At 24.2% G+C, this 26,529-nt stretch overlaps 2 protein-coding genes across 4 annotated transcripts in view; both read left to right on the top strand.

The window, feature by feature from the left end:
• Window positions 1–18,021, top strand: part of LOC129610747 (uncharacterized) — a 41,053-nt gene extending 23,032 nt beyond the window's left edge. For 2 of the 3 annotated variants that reach the window (XM_055523427.1, XM_055523428.1), the window contains 9 exons: window positions 2,031–2,211; window positions 7,791–7,903; window positions 11,148–11,378; window positions 11,603–11,616; window positions 16,256–16,423; window positions 16,530–16,694; window positions 16,770–16,901; window positions 17,024–17,090; window positions 17,561–18,019. In XM_055523427.1, the coding sequence (XP_055379402.1) occupies window positions 2,120–2,211; window positions 7,791–7,903; window positions 11,148–11,378; window positions 11,603–11,616; window positions 16,256–16,423; window positions 16,530–16,694; window positions 16,770–16,901; window positions 17,024–17,083 (975 nt within the window). In that variant the 5' untranslated portion in view covers window positions 2,031–2,119 and the 3' untranslated portion in view covers window positions 17,084–17,090; window positions 17,561–18,019. Of the gene's footprint in view, window positions 1–2,030; window positions 2,212–7,790; window positions 7,904–11,147; window positions 11,379–11,602; window positions 11,617–16,255; window positions 16,424–16,529; window positions 16,695–16,769; window positions 16,902–17,023; window positions 17,091–17,560 lie in introns of all 3 variants that reach the window. The other variant, XM_055523429.1, reaches the window with a different exon arrangement.
• A 1,166-nt stretch (window positions 18,022–19,187) lies between these two features.
• On the top strand, window positions 19,188–26,053 carry LOC129610863 (uncharacterized; the record flags this gene model as incomplete). Its single annotated transcript, XM_055523630.1, has 7 exons — window positions 19,188–19,422; window positions 19,647–19,660; window positions 24,281–24,448; window positions 24,555–24,719; window positions 24,795–24,926; window positions 25,049–25,115; window positions 25,586–26,053. Coding segments are annotated over 6 exons (774 nt in total), but the record flags the coding sequence as incomplete, so codon positions are not given.
• Window positions 26,054–26,529: the final 476 nt, after the last annotated feature.

The following is a 26,529-nucleotide window of genomic DNA, read 5'->3' as shown; positions in this document are numbered from 1 at the left end:
CCAAACGAGGCTGGAACCAAATATAAAATTGTTATCGAGCAACAAACAATCACAGAAAAGTCATTGAAATAATGAACCATATTATTTTATTAATAATGTACATACTTACTTATCTATTTTTATTTATGAAATAAACTGTTTTATGTTATTTTTTATATTCTGACATAATTTTGTTTTCATCAACCTACACAAAGCAAAAATTTATAACCTTTGGACTTTTTTTAAACTTTGCGGCCTGATTGACTTTGCATTGACTAAAATTTGGCCTTATATAGAGAAAAGGTTCCCCATCCCTGGTCTAAACTTACATATACGACTAACGAGTATAATTTTAAAAACGTTTGTATTTTTGCAAATTAATGATTATTTTGATTAATTTACTAAAGAAATAAATAAAAGAGTTTTTGGATACAAGTGACTAAAACTACTGATAACTGATCAATTTTTAAAAAATATTTTTTAAAAATGTCACCAATAATGCCAGGTGTTCTTGTAATAATGTGAAGATTTTATTGTATAAAAACATTATGTACGTAAATTAAAAAATTGTAAAATTAATTTTAGAGTTTTATAAAGACGTTCACATTGAACTTATAAGATTCTTAAAAATATGTATGTAATGGAAAATTAAGTTGTAAATTTTTATTATAAGAAACAGTACAAAAAATCAGGTGCAAATAAATTATAGGCATATAAATATTGTCAATTAAAATTTACTTTTTTTAAATTCAAGAATATTTGAAATATTCAAATTTATAAGCCCGTTTTTAATTCAAAAATCTGATGTGATCAGCACATAACCGAATGCAATGTATATTGCCTAGATTAGTAAAAGTATTCCAGAATACTATAAAAATGCCTTTTAAATACTTTTTTCCAATTTTTAGGGCGTTAGTAAGCTTTTAGTTAACCTCTCTAGAAAAATGTAAATATGGCTCATAGTAAAGCTTCGCTTTGTTCCCGAAAATTCCCTAAAATGCTAACAGTTAGTTACGGTAACAACCAGAGCTCAAATATCCAATTTCAACAAATTCCATCAATTCGTTCTGTAGATATGGTAAAAAATGTAAAATCGGCCCCCAGATCAATTGCCAAGCCCTGATCTTTCCAAAAATTTTATAGATTCATTGTTTTAACACCTCTTCCAAAAGGTAGGGAGGTTTGCGTACGGTCGAATGAAACTTATATATGAAATTTCAAGAAAATCTCTTGAATACTTTCTTCAAAATGTTAAAAAATGTAAAACAGGCCAGCAAAAAGGTCGAGTTCCCAAGGCCTCATATATTCCAAAAGTTGGCCGATCCGTGCCATAGTCGAAATAAACTTACATACAAAATTTCATCAAAATCGCTTCAGCCGAACTTGAGATACACGCTTGCACACCCAGACCGACACCTCTCTAACAACAGTTAATTTACGCTTACCATCACATATCTTTCCTTATTGTATGCAATGCGGTCGGTAAATATTAGTTATTTAGTCTACGCGTAGCTTAATACTTATTTATAATGATATGACAAGGTTTTAATGAATTAAATTAAAATTAAATGTTAACATTTTATCACAATTTCAGTTTGAATCAATAAGTTGTGCTTTAGAAATGATTTCGTCTTAGTACACAGAATTCAATTAACAAAAGAAAGCTTATAATAAAATATTATACTTGTAAATCTGCATTTTACCTTTAAGTTTTAATTATTAACTAAATAATAACTAAATATTAACTAAGATATTTTATATAACGTTATGACATACAGTACATTATAGTATTTCAATGCACAACCAGCCGTACCGCTGTTTATATACGAAATTAATGGTACCTGTATAAGACGTATATGTTTTTATAAGACGTAAGGCGACATATATGTATTTTATAAAATATGTCCAGTCCGTATGTACGTCTAGTTAAATAAATACTGAATAAGTATTTCTCAAACTTTTTTTGGTTTACAAAAATATTTTAAGTTTTTTTTTTTTAAATTTCAAAAGAAATTAATTTTATATACTTTTCTTTTCGGTATCTATTTCAGATAATTGTTGAGCCTAAAATTTGATTTAATAAATCAGATGCAAAAATATTTATTGAAATAAAGTCATTGTTAAGGATTACGTAGTAAAAATGAAAGCACTTATTGTAACATTGAGCACACTTTTTGTAATAGTAAAGGATTCAATAGCACAAGATGATGGAAATGGGTTATACAGTAGACGGTAAGTAGACACTAATTTTTTACCAATTCATGTACGTAATATTATATACATATAACATATTGAAAATTGATTGAAAAAATTTATGAGAAATGATAACTATAAATCAAATTTTTAAAAATATTTTAATAAATTAGAAAAAAAAAACTTGCAAGGCTTCTTATTTACATAATTTATACACATACTTATACATTTAATTTTGAAATATTTGAAAATAATTATATGCTAATTTTAATTCTATTTATATGGGCTGTCTTAGCCATCTAGCCAATTACTATAAGCCTATTTTCAGTATCGGTATATTTATTGGCAACTTCTATAATATTGGTTCAGATAAGATTATTATAAATCTGCATATAATATTTACTAATGTTTGTTCGAACACTCATTCGGTAGTAAATTAGCTTTTAAGTTAAAAAAATATTCTGAGCAATAGCAATGTTAGTAAACGAACTCTAAATCTGGTATAGATTTCATGTAAAATATAGGTAAGAAAGAGTTTAAGAAATTTTAGAAGAGAATATAATAAATGACCTCTCTTCGGAACCTAAAACTTAATTCTTGTGATCTCACAATTAGTGAAATATTGATTTTAAGTTGGTATGGCAATCTATGAATAAACAAAAATGATACCTACCATAAAAAATATTGTGGGTAGATTGCAATTTATATTGAAATGGAACCAATGAAATATAAGAATTACTTTAATGGTGCCAATTTCGATTATTTATTAATTAATACTGAAGCGAAATATAAACTATTTTTTTTAGATGGATTTATCAAAATTATTTAAATTTTTCATAATATAAAAAATTTTAATCATAATATAAAAAATTAAAAATGCACTCCAAGCCAAAATATTTGAAAAATTCATAATAAAGTCATTAAAGTTTTTTTTTTAAATCATCTTAAATTTTTGCAATGAAAAAATTTTCATAATTTTAATTATAATAAAATAACCCTGTGTGTTTGAAATTAATATTTATCAGTATAGTCATTAACTTCCGAATTAATTTTAAATAATATTTACATACATACAAGCATATAAATGTGTAGGTATTATAGGTATATGTGTATGTATTTTATGTAAATAATTTCAAGCAATGTTAAGAAAATTTAAAACAGAAAAGTAAAAAAAAATGTTAATAAAAATTTTTATCAATTTTTATAATTTAAATTTTTGTATTTTTATACCCTGCACATCGTAAAGGGTATATTCACTTTGGTATAGAGTTTGTATAGAGTTAACCACTTGAAGGGGTCGTCTCCGGTATGGACAAGTATATATATCCTTATACGATATGTATATATATATCGTAAAATTCTGAGTTGATTTAAACATGTCCGTCCGTCTGTTCGATCGCACGATAATTCAAAAACGAATAAAGCAATCGTCACCAAACTTTCACTGCTATTGTAATTGGGTCAATTCGGACAACGGGTTCGGGTAGCTGCCATATGACTCAATGAGGTTTTTTTAAATATTTCAAAAACTAATAAAGATATCAATATCAAATTTTGCAAAGTTGTGTTCAATTACACTCTACATATGTTCTAAAAGTTTTAATGGAATGGCTACACTGGTTCGGGTAGCTGCCATACAACTTCAAAAGAAAATTTTAATGATTTGGGAAAATAATAGAGTTAGATTCATGAAACTTGGCCGTCGTGTATCCAATTACAAGCCAAACATATCCATGCAGTTTCTATAAAGTGGTTTGTTAGGCTCGAATACTGGGTATATAACAATGAGATCTAATTCTAGATATTTCAAAAACAAATTTTAAACTCAGATTGCCAAAGTGCAGGGTATAATTCGGTCGGTTTATACCGACTGAAACGTTTTTACTTGTTTTTTATTTTTGTGGGATCGAATATTAATTAATAAATTGATAGATAATCAATAAAAATTTGATCACAATCATCACCGGAAATAATTTGTCATTTAGTTTTTTTGTTTTGTACTCGTATATACGATTTAAGTGTTTTAATACCAATTTTACTTTATCAAAATAAAATTTCTCATGACCTTACAAAACTTAAATCTTCAATTATGTGTAGCATACGACCATAAAATTAATATATTCGAAGTGCATTCGATTCAATTAAATTTTTTGTTTACCTAGATAAGCACATAAACGTTTAATAAATACCTACCTGCATAACAATTACATTTCTATGCAAAAAAAAAAATTATTTGTGGGTTAAATTTAACTTATTAATTATAATACATACATACATTCATATATTTATTGTGTTGAATAGAAAATATTATAAAATCCAATGTCTTTGATTAATAAAGTAGAAATCATTATTATACACACTTAGTAAATCTTAATTGAATTATAGTGTCATGTCAATAAAATAATCATAAATAATATATTTTGACAATTATGCAAATTATTGAGTCAAAAATGAAAATATATGTACAATGTACCTATACCCAACGTACCTATATGAATGTGCTTGTTCATAGTGTAGATGTTGATTTGAATTACAGCAGTGGGACATAATTATGACAAAATAAATGTGACATAATTGTTAATATTAACAAAATATTAATTATGTTAATCATATCAGCTCTGCACCGTATTTAAGCTTTTAATTTTAAACGCAAATATTGTAATTTGTGTTTACCTATTTTCTTCAAGTGTACTTTTTAAAAAATCACTTTATTTATGGATTATGAATATTAATAAATACAGCATACTAATATTTTTCGTACACAAATTTTAAAACAGTTTATTTAAACTACTACCACAATCTTATCTTATTCTCTAATTTATTTTTCACTAATTAATAACAACATTCCCTTATTGCTTCAGCCTATTTTACCAAAATAATAATATTATGTCTACTAGACTATAATAAAGCAAGATTATTTTAATTGTTAGAAAGAATCGACAAATTTTTTTGCGTTTAGCTAAGGGTTCAGCATTTTGCTTTATTTTAATACGCCATAAAGTATAACTAATTTAGATATTAAACCAACTAATTATAGAAGTAAGTTTTCGAAGCCTAGTATTCCAATAGTTTATATAATTGTTAATTTCATTGAAAAAAATTCTTCTATTCTCCCCTTTTTCCAAGTTATCGTAAAATTTCATTTTTAAGCTTCTTATTTTCCTGACACAGCAAAGCGAACGGTAAATTTCGCCTCATCGAAAAACTAATTTTTAATCTTAACTCACATGATTGTTCGCCGAATTAGATTTTTGCGCTAAAGTTCCTTCTAATATTCCTTCTCATGTTCCTTCTCATCCTAAAGTATGCAATGGTAACTTATATTTAAATAATTACAATGATATTAAGAAATAATTTAGTGCGTTTCAGAAAAGTGTTTTCTCATTTATGTCTTTCCCTTCTTTAAGGAAAATGTGCTACTTTACAAATCATTGATTTGATTTGAATTATTTTAATTATTTGTTAAACAGAAATTAATTTTATTATTTGCACATACTTGTTACTCATACAATTCTCATGCATTGCTTATTATCAAATCCCTCTATCTTAATTTAAAGCTCTATTAATTTTACAAAACATTGAAATAAGGGCGAAATTTTTAAAAATCTTACACTTTTGGATTTGAATATTAGAAAAAACTTACTAAACAAAAAAATGTTCATAAATTGAAATTTTTTTTTCTGTATAGGTTGCGATCTATAATAATGGTATCGATAATCGATCTACAATAATATCAAAATTGAAGAACGAAAACGATTTAAGAAAATCACGTGATATTTAAGTTTCTGTCTACTTTTACAAGCAATGCCTAAGGCAAAATGCAAATTTTTAATCCAAATTTTTATTTATATTTGTAATATATTCGTAATTTTATATACTGCTTATTTATATAAGCCGTATATAAAAATTATTAAATTTTAATATTTAAATCAAATGACTGATAAAAATCTGTGAATAACGAATTCAATGACATGAAAAAGAGACAATCAACTAGTATTAAATACGATCTATCTCTTATTATTGTTTTTTATTCGAATTGTAAAGCGTAAATAGAAAATGTAATGTATGTATGTACATGTGTTATATTTATTTTTAATTGTATAATACATAATCTACAAATGCATGGCTTCATAAGTACTTACCGTGAAATATTTTCGTTCATTTACCAGAAACTTAGTTAAGGTTAGTAACCCCAAATATACCATCATAATTTTTGATTTTCAAATATGATAGCAAAATTCAAGCACAGATATGAAGCATATGAAAATTTTAAATATTAGTGTAAATGGAAGGTCAACTTAAAATATGCATCAAAATATTTATACATAGTATACCTAGCCTGTATAATATATTCTCACATAAATATACATAATATTTCTATATTATTTATGTATGTGTATGTAAACCAAAATAATAAAAAATGATTTGACCTTGACCAACTGTTTATAAATTTAATTCTTTAATATTATATGTACGCACACACGTATGTGTGTAATATTATTTTCTTCAAATATACACGTTTAACTACCATTTAATTTCATTATTTGTAAATTATCATGGTATTATGATGCTCCCATATTTTATAAAGAACTCTAAATTTATAAAGGGTGGTAAATTTCTCTCTCATGGCAGTAATTTTTAAATTGCACACCGTTTATATTACAGCATATTATTCTAATATTTTGTCGCGTTTGTAATTTTTTAATAGAAGACAAATTGCGGAATAATGTTATATTTAATGAACATGAAAATAATTATGGGCAATGTTTGGTTGAATTATAATGGTCCGATTAAGATTTCGTAAATAGGAATTGGCAATAACTAAAAGGAGTTTCGAAATATTATTTTTTAATTTCTCGCGGCATATAAAACTAAAATAATTCATTTAAATTTCTCTAACTGTAAGATAAATTATTATGTACTTAATAAACTTATTAAGATGTGAATTTTAGATTCATGCGCATTATACTCATTTAAAGTGGTCTTAACAACATTCCATATATGCCTTAATATTTGCCGGAAATAAAATAATTTTTTGTTCAAGATATTTTTTTTTTTCAATCTTTGCGTATTTAGTTCATTCAATTGCCCGTTTTACGTTAGACCAACTTAACCACTTTTCACTAATACAAGTTAGATTATAAAAGCAACTACTTAATAATTAAGCTTGTAAAAGAGTTTTTGTATAAATTTTCGTTGTGATATTTGCAAATTTATTGGATTGTATATGAAACATTATAAGCTTTGTCTTTAAGAAAAAAGCACATTCAAACTATTGCAATTACAGCCTAAGAATAATTAAAAATTCAAGAGTAATTTAATTATGTATAGTAAAATACGCATTTAAACCTTATTTTATATTTTTACATTTTGTATAAAAAATAAAAATCTTTTCGAAACCTTGAAAGAATTAAAAATTTTATTTGAACATTATGAATAAATTCGCATTAAAATTTTTCTTTATACTCTGAAAGAATTGTACGGTATCTGAAATATCAAAATTTTTAAATTTTGAATTTCTATAAAATTAAAATCAAAGTATAAATTAAAATATTTTTCATTAATTTAAATATGGCTTTGCTTCAATTTATATTTAATTAAATATTTCAATTTTGCAGTTACGAAAGATTGGATATAGACACAATTTTAGCCAGTCCCAGACTTGTCACAAATTATGTGGATTGTTTACTAAGTAAAAAACCATGTCCACCAGAAGGAAAAGCATTAAAAAGTAAGTATTAAAGCAAATTAAAGGTAAAGAAGCTTGTTGAGAAATTTCTTTCTTATCTGCGCAGTCAGACTGACAGACACGCAGACAAACCGGCAGACATCTCTCCAAAAATAGATTATTTACGCTTCCCTAGCCGAAAGCTTGACATAAGCAATTTGGCACCATCACATAACCTCACTTATTGTATGCAATGCAATATTTTGGACTTACATACATTTCATTAATTGTATTAAGTTGCATTCCTAATCAAAATTTTATAAATAAATGAAATTTATGTTTATAACTTAGCAAAAAAATCATTCAGAATGCTTATCAGCTGTACGAACGTACTCGTATGTTCGAAAATCGAGAGATATTATAAATTTTTCATCGTTTGTAATGCTTGGAAATAACGGTCTAATATATTTACATAAGTGTATTCGTCTGCTCTAGCTATTATTCAAAGATTATTTGAGTCAGTGGTTCACGTAGCTGATGTACAATTTCCAATGCTATAAGCCTCTTTCGCAGAAATTATAAAATTCAGAAATTTGAAATTTTATGCAAGCAAATATATTATGAGAGCTAAGTTGTTTGATAAAACTCTTTGAAATTGCTTTACTCCTTTTGGTAACTGGCACACAAGTTCAAAAATTACTTAATCATAACTTAGAAACTGTTGAACTAATGACAGTGCTGAAATTTTGCACAAACGATTTCGGTAATATGATCATTATTTTCGATAAAAGTGGTAAAGCTTATGTGGTAAAGTGTAGAAAGTTTGTGTGGAACTATCATAAAATTATTCGCATATCACAAAGTTGGCACGGTTAACTTTGTTCCTATTCTCTTTTTTAATAAAATTTTTTATGAAAATTCCATACAATGCAATAAAATGAGAATCATTTGAAAAATTTTTCAATGTCATCAAAACAGTTTTTATACCGTTTTATACTAAAATTTGTTTATGTCCAAATTTATTTGATTACTGAGTGAGCATTCAAAATAATCAAAATTTAATAAAAGATAATCTTTAATTATTTAACAAATTTCATTTGATTTAATATTTCAAAACAATGTTAATCTTTCTTAATTAATAAGTTATTAAAATATTTTGATATTATCAAAGTAAATAAGATGAAATTTGATATTCAAAATAAAAGTAAATACGAGTACAAATTTTTTTAAATTTTTGTTAATTTTCATTTTGATAATTTGTCAAAATGATTAATAACTGTTTGATTTGACGTTTTCTTTATTATATTTTTCGGGTTAGTAGTTATGAAAAAATTTGATTGTAATTTTTCAAATTTAGAGACAATGATGAGTCGTAAATCCGTTATTAAACAAAGAATTAACGTTCTTTATTTTAAAATTCCAATTAATTTTTAAATTAATTTTTTTTATAAAATGCAGTCACATGCAAAGGGTATAAGTAAGTATACGCTCAGTGTAATAAATCACTGGGTTTAATTGATTATGAACAAGAATTAAAGAACACATTGGTAATGAAAAAAATTACTTTCCATAATTCGTTTTAACCGTATGGAGTGTTCTAACAGCATGAGTATCAGACGGTTTCGATGTTTTAATAATCATTCTATTTTTTAATTGTCCCATATCAGAAGAAAACAATTTCTACTAATTATATGACCACGTTGATTTATTTCTAATTTATTCTTGAACTAAAATTAGGACATCTAAAATAAATTATTGCGAATATTTATTAATATTTATGTTTAAATAGTTTATTCATTAATTTTATTCATATTTAATAACAATAATTTTTAAAATTTTATTAGTAAACAGCTTTTTTTGTCTTTATAAGTGTCAAAATTTTAATATTAAGGGGCGCTTTTAAAATACAAAAAACTTGTTATTTAAATTAATCAATTTTAATACTCGTAGTTTTTTTTTTAATTTTAGAAAAATTGTGTTTTGATTTAAAATTATGTTTCATGTATCTCTAGATAATTAAGAAATTCAGAATATTTAAAACAAGTTTAAATATTTTCTTTTTATAGTTTCAAAATAAAAACAATATTGAACAATGCCCATTTGTGTTGAAAAGTATTTGTACTGCGTAAATGTAAAAAAAAGTATTAAATATAAAAAATATAAAAAAACATTACTCTCATTTATAAGGTACAGTGAAGGTGACCCTTTTTAGGATTATCAGTAATATTTACTAATATATAATGGAAATGCATTGCAGTGGAAAGCTTTTTATAGCTTGTAATACAATTATATTAACGACTGCTGAAATCTTAAAAGGCACCTTTTCAAAAAAGAGCGTCAAAAACACACCTCAAGAACTTAATGTAGAAGAAGATAGTGGGTGAAATTTGGAAGTATGGTTTGCCCTCAGCAACAATTTTTGTCCTCGATAAGATAGTGTGCACTCAGTTTGAGAGTAAGGTTGCTACTTTTCCTATTTTCAACTTTTGAATTTTATTTTTGTGTATTTTAAAATTTGGCTCACATTTTTTTAATACTGATACTGATACTTTATAACTGCAACTCTTTAAATGAATTCAGCTTCTTACGTAATATATAGAAGAAGGTCCGAGTTTTATAGAATTTTTCAAGAGTGAAATTGCTTTGAATAAATTGGCTTACCGTTTAAAATAATATGTCATAGAGTGTTTAGGAACTGGGATTCAGTTCCTATGCGTTTATTTATAGACATACCTGCTGTTTCTGAGCAGCATCGAACTGAGCTTTTGTTTGCAACTGAGATTGTCTTTCTCGAACATTTCTTTTCAGAACGCGTTAATTTATGCCGAAAGAGACTTGAATTGGATTTAGTTTTTTAAAGCTTTGCATTTTTAAGGTAAAATGTTTTATATATAATAAAAAATAAATTTATGACTACTGTTGTAACTTTGTTATTTTGAAGATATGACATTTTTCGAATATATGACATTAAATTGAAATCTCTTCCTTATTACTCTTTTATATAAGAAAAGAATATTTTAATATTAAAATATTTTAATATATTGTAAAAATTACTAAATAAAATAAAATTTATAAAATATTAAAATATTTTATAGAATTGTGAAAAAACTACATCATCTCCACAATAAACTAAATTACTTTCTTCAAATTCGATGTATTTATGAATTTTAAACAATAGCGTGTTTTTAAGTTGTAAAATTGAAAATTTTATTTCAAAAACTGGATCTAGTAATAAAATTAAACTAACCGCATTAATATTATTATATTAATAAAAAAAAATACTTACAATTTAAAAATTTCTTTATAGGAATATTGCCAGAAGCTCTGCGAACAAAATGCGGAAGATGTTGGCCAAGTCAAAAAGAGGGTGCTCTAAAGGTAATTACTGCGTTGTATTATGATTATCCACAACATTATCAAGCATTAAGAGAACGATGGGATCCAACTGGTGAATATAATCGTAGGTTTGAAGAATATTTACACGATCAGAGATTTAATGTTATTAATAGTAATGCTGGTCAAGATGGAATTGAGCAAGGTAATTAATTTTTATATTTACATTATTCTAATGATATATAGATTTTTTTTAAATAGAAACTTACATAAATTACGTATAATTTTTTTATGTTTTCTTTTTCCTTCCGTTGTAATCAATATCAAATTTAAACATGTATTTTTAATCATCATGTTCGTGCTTACATAAATTGTGTGTTTATTTTAACATTTTGACATATCGTATCACTTTTTTATGATATAATGTAGGAGATACATCACAGGTAACTTTAACCCAATTAACTGATAATAATATTAGATCAAATTTTATACCAAGAACACGTCAAGCATCCACATCATCGAAATCATCTGAACATATAAACAGACCTAATGTTATAGTATCCCGTAATGGATTCGATGATTATCCTGATCCTTCCTCATATCCTAAAAATAATAGAACGAATAATAATCATAATAATCACAATAATAATAATAATATAAATGTACAAAGAACAAGAACACAAACAACTACACGAATAAAAAATAAAGGAAATAATAGAAAAAATTCATCTAATAGAAATACAGCACACACAACAGCTGTTATACAATCAACAGTAACACCCACGACATTTTTTTCACATCAATCAGCACCAGTACACGTACCATCACCACCATTTGAATTTAATATGTCGACAATATTACAAGATATAATGAGAGCTCTATTTAGTCCACTCAGAAGTTTATTTGCTTAATAATTTTGTATTATTAGAATGTTTACTGTGAATATAACAATAGGGATTACTCTCCCTATAGATTTTTTCTCCCTCGTTGAGCAGAGAGAGAAAGAGAGATGTATTTGAAGTCATAAATATACGGCAAAGTATTTAGCTTAATTTAATTACTTACAGCTCATTTTAATATTTTCCCGTTTTCAAAACTATTTCTAAAATTGCTTTTCCTGACATTTTGTCAAATAACAGAAATATTCTCTTTTACAATTACCAATAATTTTTCCATAAATTTTCAATAAATAAGTTTTTTAGCCGCAATATACCAGAAGCACAAATTGGGTTATTAATCATGATATTGTTTTGCAAAAGTGTTGATTTCTTATTATCAAGATTATTGCCAACATAAGTAACTCAATTTTCCATTTTAAGTGTGATAAAAATATTTTAAGAATGAAAGTCACAAAATTTCAATTTCATACTCATTTTCAAATACGCAATTTAATAATTTGTTAAATTTTTGCTCAAAAAATAATTGTTATGTTTTTTACAATTCGTCCTTCTTTTACAATTCTCCAACCAAATTTTGTTTACACAATTGCGAGATTCTCGTTTCAAGTCTAAATAAATGGAACAGCTCTCTTTAATTAGCACTTTTAATTTAAGGAAATATTTTGTGTTCTAAAATTTTAAAATAATTTTTTCTAATTACAAAATATTGTCGACATTTTAATTAAATCAAAATAATTCTGAACACTTTTGAAAATTTTCCAAAAAAAATTAATAATAATTGAAATAATTTTGAATAATGTTACAAAATACACTTTGATTATCAAAAACCTATTCCTTAATTTACTTAAAAATTCAATACTATTTTAATTTTAAAACCAAAGAATATCTATAATACATATAAGAAGGGTGGAACTTTAAGAAAATAGTATAAGAAAGATTGAGACAATTCACGGCTTATTTTACATCCATATTGATCTATTTATTGATTATAAATTAATTACATTAATTGGCTATTATTTCCCTTTTCTGATACATAAAGAACCGTTGTTTTTGTCTAAACCCCTCCTAATAGGGCTCTTAAATAGATAAATTTGAATTTTATGTTATAAAAAAAACTTTTGGTTTTTGTCTGCAAGTGTCCATCAGAGCAGTCAATGAATAAGAAATAATGAATCAAATTCTTATAAGGTGCATATCGGGAATAAAGAAACCATATGGTTTATTTAACTAAATCATATAGAGTGTTCCTAATAATTATTCTTATGCAATACCTACTTTAAATTTGTATTATAAATTTTTAAAGTTCCTCTCTGACAAGTAAACTCTTCTTATATAATATGATTTCTCTTTGGTTTAAAATTTTGTAAATAATTTTAAATGTATATTATTAGTATACGTATATATATTTTAATTATATATATATTTTTTATTAATTGTAAATTATATTTTAACAGCATGACAATTTTTTAATTTTTATTATTTTATTTTTATGTGTAATTATTTTTAAAATTTAGCTTTAATTTTGTTATAATTTATATATATATTTAAATTATTGTAATATAATATATATATATATATATATATATATATATATATATATATATATATATATATATATATATATATATATATATATATATTATTTTACAATAATTTATAATTTTTTGTTTTGTGTGGTTTAATTTTAATGCTTAAATTTTGTGGAAATTCAAAAAATAAAATTTGAAGCCGTTTTAATTATTTTAAAACGAAGGATTTAAAAATTTCATATTTATTAATTTTTAAAAATTAATTAATTTTTATCATTTTCCAGACCATTTTTTTTAATACTTAACTGGTTTCAAATCATATGTTATAAAACATTTTATCTTAAAGTTCAAATATTTTGTTTGAAATTTTAACTAGGTATTAAAGCGAATTTCATTTTCTTAATATTCAAATTAGTAAGGTTTTTATTTATAAAGAATAACTATTGCTATTTAAATTGCCGTTTAAACTCCCTGATATGTTATTTTTCCAGATTAATTGAAATTGATATTTTATACTACTACCACTTAGCGAATTAATTGTCGCTGAGCTCCAATATTTTATTAATAATAACCCCTAATACTTTGTTTTTTACTTAAAAATTTATTTTTGAATAGCATTATAAAATTCTCCAGTAATTCGGAGAATAATTATTTAATATAAATAACACAAAATTGTAAACTTTCACAATAATTATTTTGTTTTCCACAAAAAAGCTTTAATATTTTCATTGCAAATTATTTGAAAAGGGTATAATGAATGACCGTTTACCTAAACGGAAAGTAGTCTGCAATCTACTGTACTCAGCAATTAAAATTTTATTGCTGAATAAATAAATTTGACGTAAGATTCGTATTTAAGTAAACGCAATATATGTTTGCATAAATTGCAATAATTTGCAAAAGCAATATAAAATACTATTTTAAGAAACTGTATAGATCATTCCAGAAATATGAATAAAGTAGTATATAATCAAATAGATTTAAGATATATTTTTATACTCAATACTTAAATAATGTTATTTAACTGCATTATAAAAATTATTATTTGTTTATAACTATAAAATATCAATAGAATTTTAAATTACAATTTATGTTTGTAAATACTTCCATTTAAGTAATAATATTATAATAATTATTAAACGTATGTGTAAAATAAATCTTTTATTGTCAAAATTATATAATTTTTTTTAATTGGCATAAAACAGTATTAAAATTATTAAAAGAAAAAGAAAAATGAAATTCAAAATTTTTTGCTAAATTACTTACTGGAAATTTGTTTGGTGCAAAATATTTTGGCGAACTTTTGATTATGGTGTAAGCATATTTGTTTTTGATTATTTTAATTTATATTTGTTTAATTGATTTCATTTTAATTATCACTTTTGCTAACTAATTTTTAAAAATGCTCATTATTTTTTCAGATTTTATATTTTATTATTACAAATTATATTTTATTACAAATTAAGTTTGTTCAATAGCAAATTGCTCTCAATTCTTCTAATAATGCTTTAGAACAATTTAAATTTTAAATAAAAATATATTTTATCGCTATTATCAATTTGTTACACTAACCTACTTATGCAAAGGCTATGTTAAAACTAGTTACATAATACCAATTTGTATAAATTCTTAATAAAATTCTTATGCTCCTTTATAATTCCGTAATTATTCTCAATAATTATAAACTGCTCAATTTTATCCTCATACACATAAAATAGTTTGTATACTCCTTCTCTCATAAAGAGATTTGAGTAGTTTAATAAAACTATTGACTATTTTGAGTGCATACTTTAATTAATCTAGTTAGTATAACAGATTGATAATAAATATTTTTAAATTTTCGAATTTTATAAATTTAATTAGTTCTACGCGTTTATAAAACTGACTTTCATAAACGTAATGATTATTTAACTGCGCTCCTCTCACATAATATTGCTGAAAATTTAGCAATGTTTATAAACAAACTCGATGAGCAACATTTGTTTATTAAAGCGCGTGTTTTAACTAGATACTATTGTGTTTATAAAAAAGTCTGAGATTTGAATTTTTAGTATTTCTTGGACCACGTTCTTAAATTTGAAATGTAACACGTATTTATAAATTTTTAATACACAGTAAATACAATTATTTTGTATTCATAATTTTTAAATTAATGTTATTACAATTACAGCAAATATTTTATAATATTATAATTTTTTTATTTCAATTTCAAATAAAAAGATATTATTGTTGTAAGTTAAAATTTTGCCGGATTCTACCACAGAAGGATTGTTTTGATGAGGACCTCTTTAAGTTTCTAACACAAAATCAGCCGAGTAGATCTACATGGATATAACCTACGCCATTATAACCATGTACAATACTTATTAGTGTATACATAATTAATACAGCAAATTTAACATAAGCAATACTAATAAGTAATAAGCTTAGTTATTGTTTTAAAGCCGCTTTTAATATATATTAATTGCAAATACTAAGAAATTAATACGCTTAGTTATACAGCAATAATATCTTTTCATAACAGCCCTTTTGTTGGTATGAATACCTAGTGCACGTAATATCACTCACATTATTTCTTTATAAAAATTGAACCAATTAAATTGGAAAATTTTAATTGGAAATTATTATTACTTAAATTATTTTCAAAAACTAAGGTACTACGACGTCCTACCAAGAAACGTATAATTCCGACAATAACAAAAACAACTGTTCAGTCAGCGACATTCAATCCTGTTAATAATCCACCACCATCTGAAGAACAGTTAGGAGAGGCAAGTGGAACAGTTGCCAATCGATTTGGTTCGCCTGATCAAGAAAATAAAGTAAGATTAGTATAATCATTTTCTTCTTATATTCCTTTTTTCAATTACAATTTTCATAACGATTGAATCAATTCCTAATTTAATAAAAATGTGTTTATAATTTTAGATACCACAAAATCAAAATCCTGTAATTATATCTTCGACAACAACATATAGACCGCCAATAACTAGAACCAATAAACCAATAACACTTGGAACAAGATCACCAACTACAAAAAGAATTCAACGTATCCCACAAACAGTAGCTACACCACTAAATACACCACCACCAGTAAGTATTTTAAAGAAATTACACAAAATTCCTTGGATATTATTAATATTTTTCCATTCATGACTGCTTTTTTAGCTTCCTGGTTTTGTAACACATACAACACTTCAAACAAATAATCCAATTCTAAAAGTAATTAATCATTTAACACTAAAAGTTGCGAATACTGCAGAACTTTTAGCAGGAATGTTAAATGGAGCTACATCACAAGTAAGTGAAATTTTTTGATTTTAAAATTAATTATACAAAGACTTCAAATACAGTTTTTCTTACTGGACAAAAACTAATGACAAATTAACTAATAATACAATATAAATTTCATTTTAAAACAGAAAAAAGTTATAACGATCTCAACGCCATTATTTACGGTCAAGAAAACCTATGGACGTTAATAAAATTGTAAGTATAAAACAACAAAAAAAAAACAAAAAACAAAAAGTTTTCAAAAGATTGTGAATAAATCTTTAAAACTTTTGACATAATTTACTACAGACAATATTTGGTAGTGATTATAACATAAAATTATCCAGGAGCAATCGCGTATTTATATTGATCAACAAGATATTCTAAATTTTTGCTTTGCTTTTTGATGAAACCCTTTATATGGTGGTCGGTTACCTATGGCTTTAATTTATCAAAAAATAATTTAAATTTATTTTATAATTAGTTCACAATAGATCAATTTATTTTGCGTCAAATTCAATTAATTATCATAAGAAAATGATAACAATAGACGGCTGATAGTTTACCTTGCATACGCATACGTGTAAATCTTAATGAGACCGAAACGTATACAAAAATATTAAAAATCTTTTTTACTACTCGTATGAAATATTAATAAATTTTTTTTTCGTTCAAATATTTTTCAGGATTCTTGAATTTATCAGACGTTTTAGGCTGACATTTTTTTGCACGATACTATCATGGAATTTCGTGTGAGCACACTTAGTATAAATTAAAACAAAAAAGAACTCAAAATCGATTGGACTGTTTTTCATCAAAAGCCATCATCAAAAAATTTATAATTTAAGTTTCATTTTAGCATTTAAGTTTTGTTAATTTCAAAATTAATTTTAAAATCATAAATTAGTGAAGATCAAAATTTTTTTTATCTTGTTCTAAATTTTGTTGGTATTTTATGAATAGGAAATAAAAAATTATCGTATGTACTGCTTTAGAAGTATTAAATTTTGTTAAAATATTTCTAAATTCAAAATTGTTATCAAAATATTGTGAATTTATTTTTGTAGTTTTAATTAAAATATTTGTAAATTTATTATATAATATGCACTATTTTAATTATATAAAAAAAAATTTAAATAATGTTGTAAGCTTTATATAGTCTACATCTTTGCCTAAATAAAAAAAATAAACGAATAAAATTGGGTATTGTCAATTTACAATTAAAAAATTAATTTTTAGTTACTGCCACTTGTCACTTGTATTAAACAGCATTTTGTTTTTTATTTTCTCTCTGTGTGAAAAATTACAGAAACTTTCGAAATATTCTCACATCTTAATAAATAAGTTTACAGTGCCTGCCGAAATGTGAATAAGTTTTACATCTAGTTCTTTTAATAGTAATTTTGTGATTCTTTGTAGTTAACTTATTAAGGAAAACTAAAAACTATTATTCAATATTATGGAATGATGCTAATTATGTTAGTTTTTCTAAAGCCAATATAGGTATAGATGAGTGAAAGAATTGTAGTTCCAAATTAGCCAGTAATTACGTATATAACATGCCAACAATATTATAGTTTCGAGAGTTTTTGTGATTTTTTTAATATTTTTTAAAATATAAGTTAAATAATGAAAGTTAGGAAATTTCAGAAGAAAATAATATCATAATTTGCTTCAAAAAATATATTTAAATATCATAAACACAATCCGATTTGATTTAAAGGACATATTATTCTGGCACTATCTTTCTTATGATTACCAATAGCTGTGCTATAGATGCGTTATGTGATGAATATTAAAAGATTAAGGAGTTCAAACATAATCTAGATACGTAGATATTGCATATTCTACAATTTGAACATGCCTCGTACCTACTCTTGAACATAACGAACACAACGACAACGGTTTTCAAAGACAACGGTACACCGTCAATATTATAAATAAGAAGAGTATGCTTGAAAATTAAAATTTCATGTGTTTAAAAAGCCAATAAGGATAACAATAATATCAAACATTAAGCGAAAATTTTTTATTTAATAAATAATTTAATTCAATCAACATCGTTCGTTTTCATTAATTATTTTTATAAATTTCGTACCATACCTTAATTTTTGTGGATCTTTCTATTCAACCTGTTCGATTTACAATCCAGAGTCTACATTTTATTAATATAGTGTACAGCGTTCCCACTTGGATACAATTGTATCCATTTCAATTTTATTTCAAAAACTGGATCTAGTAATAAAATTAAACTAACCGCATTAATATTATTATATTAATAAAAAAAAATACTTACAATTTAAAAATTTCTTTATAGGAATATTGCCAGAAGCTCTGCGAACAAAATGCGGAAGATGTTGGCCAAGTCAAAAAGAGGGTGCTCTAAAGGTAATTACTGCGTTGTATTATGATTATCCACAACATTATCAAGCATTAAGAGAACGATGGGATCCAACTGGTGAATATAATCGTAGGTTTGAAGAATATTTACACGATCAGAGATTTAATGTTATTAATAGTAATGCTGGTCAAGATGGAATTGAGCAAGGTAATTAATTTTTATATTTACATTATTCTAATGATATATAGATTTTTTTTAAATAGAAACTTACATAAATTACGTATAATTTTTTTATGTTTTCTTTTTCCTTCCGTTGTAATCAATATCAAATTTAAACATGTATTTTTAATCATCATGTTCGTGCTTACATAAATTGTGTGTTTATTTTAACATTTTGACATATCGTATCACTTTTTTATGATATAATGTAGGAGATACATCACAGGTAACTTTAACCCAATTAACTGATAATAATATTAGATCAAATTTTATACCAAGAACACGTCAAGCATCCACATCATCGAAATCATCTGAACATATAAACAGACCTAATGTTATAGTATCCCGTAATGGATTCGATGATTATCCTGATCCTTCCTCATATCCTAAAAATAATAGAACGAATAATAATCATAATAATCACAATAATAATAATAATATAAATGTACAAAGAACAAGAACACAAACAACTACACGAATAAAAAATAAAGGAAATAATAGAAAAAATTCATCTAATAGAAATACAGCACACACAACAGCTGTTATACAATCAACAGTAACACCCACGACATTTTTTTCACATCAATCAGCACCAGTACACGTACCATCACCACCATTTGAATTTAATATGTCGACAATATTACAAGATATAATGAGAGCTCTATTTAGTCCACTCAGAAGTTTATTTGCTTAATAATTTTGTATTATTAGAATGTTTACTGTGAATATAACAATAGGGATTACTCTCCCTATAGATTTTTTCTCCCTCGTTGAGCAGAGAGAGAAAGAGAGATGTATTTGAAGTCATAAATATACGGCAAAGTATTTAGCTTAATTTAATTACTTACAGCTCATTTTAATATTTTCCCGTTTTCAAAACTATTTCTAAAATTGCTTTTCCTGACATTTTGTCAAATAACAGAAATATTCTCTTTTACAATTACCAATAATTTTTCCATAAATTTTCAATAAATAAGTTTTTTAGCCGCAATATACCAGAAGCACAAATTGGGTTATTAATCATGATATTGTTTTGCAAAAGTGTTGATTTCTTATTATCAAGATTATTGCCAACATAAGTAACTCAATTTTCCATTTTAAGTGTGATAAAAATATTTTAAGAATGAAAGTCACAAAATTTCAATTTCATACTCATTTTCAAATACGCAATTTAATAATTTGTTAAATTTTTGCTCAAAAAATAATTGTTATGTTTTTTACAATTCGTCCTTCTTTTACAATTCTCCAACCAAATTTTGTTTACACAATTGCGAGATTCTCGTTTCAAGTCTAAATAAATGGAACAGCTCTCTTTAATTAGCACTTTTAATTTAAGGAAATATTTTGTGTTCTAAAATTTTAAAATAATTTTTTCTAATTACAAAATATTGTCGACATTTTAATTAAATCAAAATAATTCTGAACACTTTTGAAAATTTTCCAAAAAAAATTAATAATAATTGAAATAATTTTGAATAATGTTACAAAATACACTTTGATTATCAAAAACCTATTCCTTAATTTACTTAAAAATTCAATACTATTTTAATTTTAAAACCAAAGAATATCTATAATACATATAGAAGGGTGGAACTTTAAGAAAATAGTATAAGAAAGATTGAGACAATTCACGGCTTATTTTACATCCATATTGATCTATTTATTGATTATAAATTAATTACATTAATTGGCTATTATTTCCCTTTTCTGATACATAAAGAACCGTTGTTTTTGTCTAAACCCCTCCTAATAGGGCTCTTAAATAGATAAATTTGAATTTTATGTTATAAAAAAAACTTTTGGTTTTTGTCTGCAAGTGTCCATCAGAGCAGTCAATGAATAAGAAATAATGAATCAAATTCTTATAAGGTGCATATCGGGAATAAAGAAACCATATGGTTTATTTAACTAAATCATATAGAGTGTTCCTAATAATTATTCTTATGCAATACCTACTTTAAATTTGTATTATAAATTTTTAAAGTTCCTCTCTGACAAGTAAACTCTTCTTATATAATATGATTTCTCTTTGGTTTAAAATTTTGTAAATAATTTTAAATGTATATTATTAGTATACGTATATATATTTTAATTATATATATATTTTTTATTAATTGTAAATTATATTTTAACAGCATGACAATTTTTTAATTTTTATTATTTTATTTTTATGTGTAATTATTTTTAAAATTTAGCTTTAATTTTGTTATAATTTATATATATATTTAAATTATTGTAATATAATATATATATATATATATATATATATATATATATATATATATATATATATATATATATATTATTTTACAATAATTTATAATTTTTTGTTTTGTGTGGTTTAATTTTAATGCTTAAATTTTGTGGAAATTCAAAAAATAAAATTTGAAGCCGTTTTAATTATTTTAAAACGAAGGATTTAAAAATTTCATATTTATTAATTTTTAAAAATTAATTAATTTTTATCATTTTCCAGACCATTTTTTTTAATACTTAACTGGTTTCAAATCATATGTTATAAAACATTTTATCTTAAAGTTCAAATATTTTGTTTGAAATTTTAACTAGGTATTAAAGCGAATTTCATTTTCTTAATATTCAAATTAGTAAGGTTTTTATTTATAAAGAATAACTATTGCTATTTAAATTGCCGTTTAAACTCCCTGATATGTTATTTTTCCAGATTAATTGAAATTGATATTTTATACTACTACCACTTAGCGAATTAATTGTCGCTGAGCTCCAATATTTTATTAATAATAACCCCTAATACTTTGTTTTTTACTTAAAAATTTATTTTTGAATAGCATTATAAAATTCTCCAGTAATTCGGAGAATAATTATTTAATATAAATAACACAAAATTGTAAACTTTCACAATAATTATTTTGTTTTCCACAAAAAAGCTTTAATATTTTCATTGCAAATTATTTGAAAAGGGTATAATGAATGACCGTTTACCTAAACGGAAAGTAGTCTGCAATCTACTGTACTCAGCAATTAAAATTTTATTGCTGAATAAATAAATTTGACGTAAGATTCGTATTTAAGTAAACGCAATATATGTTTGCATAAATTGCAATAATTTGCAAAAGCAATATAAAATACTATTTTAAGAAACTGTATAGATCATTCCAGAAATATGAATAAAGTAGTATATAATCAAATAGATTTAAGATATATTTTTATACTCAATACTTAAATAATGTTATTTAACTGCATTATAAAAATTATTATTTGTTTATAACTATAAAATATCAATAGAATTTTAAATTACAATTTATGTTTGTAAATACTTCCATTTAAGTAATAATATTATAATAATTATTAAACGTATGTGTAAAATAAATCTTTTATTGTCAAAATTATATAATTTTTTTTAATTGGCATAAAACAGTATTAAAATTATTAAAAGAAAAAGAAAAATGAAATTCAAAATTTTTTGCTAAATTACTTACTGGAAATTTGTTTGGTGCAAAATATTTTGGCGAACTTTTGATTATGGTGTAAGCATATTTGTTTTTGATTATTTTAATTTATATTTGTTTAATTGATTTCATTTTAATTATCACTTTTGCTAACTAATTTTTAAAAATGCTCATTATTTTTTCAGATTTTATATTTTATTATTACAAATTATATTTTATTACAAATTAAGTTTGTTCAATAGCAAATTGCTCTCAATTCTTCTAATAATGCTTTAGAACAATTTAAATTTTAAATAAAAATATATTTTATCGCTATTATCAATTTGTTACACTAACCTACTTATGCAAAGGCTATGTTAAAACTAGTTACATAATACCAATTTGTATAAATTCTTAATAAAATTCTTATGCTCCTTTATAATTCCGTAATTATTCTCAATAATTATAAACTGCTCAATTTTATCCTCATACACATAAAATAGTTTGTATACTCCTTCTCTCATAAAGAGATTTGAGTAGTTTAATAAAACTATTGACTATTTTGAGTGCATACTTTAATTAATCTAGTTAGTATAACAGATTGATAATAAATATTTTTAAATTTTCGAATTTTATAAATTTAATTAGTTCTACGCGTTTATAAAACTGACTTTCATAAACGTAATGATTATTTAACTGCGCTCCTCTCACATAATATTGCTGAAAATTTAGCAATGTTTATAAACAAACTCGATGAGCAACATTTGTTTATTAAAGCGCGTGTTTTAACTAGATACTATTGTGTTTATAAAAAAGTCTGAGATTTGAATTTTTAGTATTTCTTGGACCACGTTCTTAAATTTGAAATGTAACACGTATTTATAAATTTTTAATACACAGTAAATACAATTATTTTGTATTCATAATTTTTAAATTAATGTTATTACAATTACAGCAAATATTTTATAATATTATAATTTTTTTATTTCAATTTCAAATAAAAAGATATTATTGTTGTAAGTTAAAATTTTGCCGGATTCTACCACAGAAGGATTGTTTTGATGAGGACCTCTTTAAGTTTCTAACACAAAATCAGCCGAGTAGATCTACATGGATATAACCTACGCCATTATAACCATGTACAATACTTATTAGTGTATACATAATTAATACAGCAAATTTAACATAAGCAATACTAATAAGTAATAAGCTTAGTTATTGTTTTAAAGCCGCTTTTAATATATATTAATTGCAAATACTAAGAAATTAATACGCTTAGTTATACAGCAATAATATCTTTTCATAACAGCCCTTTTGTTGGTATGAATACCTAGTGCACGTAATATCACTCACATTATTTCTTTATAAAAATTGAACCAATTAAATTGGAAAATTTTAATTGGAAATTATTATTACTTAAATTATTTTCAAAAACTAAGGTACTACGACGTCCTACCAAGAAACGTATAATTCCGACAATAACAAAAACAACTGTTCAGTCAGCGACATTCAATCCTGTTAATAATCCACCACCATCTGAAGAACAGTTAGGAGAGGCAAGTGGAACAGTTGCCAATCGATTTGGTTCGCCTGATCAAGAAAATAAAGTAAGATTAGTATAATCATTTTCTTCTTATATTCCTTTTTTCAATTACAATTTTCATAACGATTGAATCAATTCCTAATTTAATAAAAATGTGTTTATAATTTTAGATACCACAAAATCAAAATCCTGTAATTATATCTTCGACAACAACATATAGACCGCCAATAACTAGAACCAATAAACCAATAACACTTGGAACAAGATCACCAACTACAAAAAGAATTCAACGTATCCCACAAACAGTAGCTACACCACTAAATACACCACCACCAGTAAGTATTTTAAAGAAATTACACAAAATTCCTTGGATATTATTAATATTTTTCCATTCATGACTGCTTTTTTAGCTTCCTGGTTTTGTAACACATACAACACTTCAAACAAATAATCCAATTCTAAAAGTAATTAATCATTTAACACTAAAAGTTGCGAATACTGCAGAACTTTTAGCAGGAATGTTAAATGGAGCTACATCACAAGTAAGTGAAATTTTTTGATTTTAAAATTAATTATACAAAGACTTCAAATACAGTTTTTCTTACTGGACAAAAACTAATGACAAATTAACTAATAATACAATATAAATTTCATTTTAAAACAGAAAAAAGTTATAACGATCTCAACGCCATTATTTACGGTTAAGAAAACCTATGGACGTTAATAAAATTGTAAGTATAAAACAACAAAAAAAAAACAAAAAACAAAAAGTTTTCAAAAGATTGTGAATAAATCTTTAAAACTTTTGACATAATTTACTACAGACAATATTTGGTAGTGATTATAACATAAAATTATCCAGGAGCAATCGCGTATTTATATTGATCAACAAGATATTCTAAATTTTTGCTTTGCTTTTTGATGAAACCCTTTATATGGTGGTCGGTTACCTATGGCTTTAATTTATCAAAAAATAATTTAAATTTATTTTATAATTAGTTCACAATAGATCAATTTATTTTGCGTCAAATTCAATTAATTATCATAAGAAAATGATAACAATAGACGGCTGATAGTTTACCTTGCATACGCATACGTGTAAATCTTAATGAGACCGAAACGTATACAAAAATATTAAAAATCTTTTTTACTACTCGTATGAAATATTAATAAATTTTTTTTTCGTTCAAATATTTTTCAGGATTCTTGAATTTATCAGACGTTTTAGGCTGACATTTTTTTGCACGATACTATCATGGAATTTCGTGTGAGCACACTTAGTATAAATTAAAACAAAAAAGAACTCAAAATCGATTGGACTGTTTTTCATCAAAAGCCATCATCAAAAAATTTATAATTTAAGTTTCATTTTAGCATTTAAGTTTTGTTAATTTCAAAATTAATTTTAAAATCATAAATTAGTGAAGATCAAAATTTTTTTTATCTTGTTCTAAATTTTGTTGGTATTTTATGAATAGGAAATAAAAAATTATCGTATGTACTGCTTTAGAAGTATTAAATTTTGTTAAAATATTTCTAAATTCAAAATTGTTATCAAAATATTGTGAATTTATTTTTGTAGTTTTAATTAAAATATTTGTAAATTTATTATATAATATGCACTATTTTAATTATATAAAAAAAAATTTAAATAATGTTGTAAGCTTTATATAGTCTACATCTTTGCCTAAATAAAAAAAATAAACGAATAAAATTGGGTATTGTCAATTTACAATTAAAAAATTAATTTTTAGTTACTGCCACTTGTCACTTGTATTAAACAGCATTTTGTTTTTTATTTTCTCTCTGTGTGAAAAATTACAGAAACTTTCGAAATATTCTCACATCTTAATAAATAAGTTTACAGTGCCTGCCGAAATGTGAATAAGTTTTACATCTAGTTCTTTTAATAGTAATTTTGTAATTCTTTGTAGTTAACTTATTAAGGAAAACTAAAAACTATTATTCAATATTATGGAATGATGCTAATTATGTTAGTTTTTCTAAAGCCAATATAGGTATAGATGAGTGAAAGAATTGTAGTTCCAAATTAGCCAGTAATTACGTATATAACATGCCAACAATATTATAGTTTCGAGAGTTTTTGTGATTTTTTTAATATTTTTTAAAATATAAGTTAAATAA

The sequence above is a fragment of the Condylostylus longicornis genome, unplaced genomic scaffold (assembly GCF_029603195.1).
Source record: "Condylostylus longicornis isolate FDR11 unplaced genomic scaffold, ASM2960319v2 ptg000048l, whole genome shotgun sequence".
In the NCBI taxonomy this organism is placed as follows: Eukaryota; Metazoa; Arthropoda; class Insecta; order Diptera; family Dolichopodidae; genus Condylostylus; species Condylostylus longicornis.
Note: the sequence above shows the minus strand (reverse complement) of the source record. Positions and strands in the feature narration are given on the sequence as shown.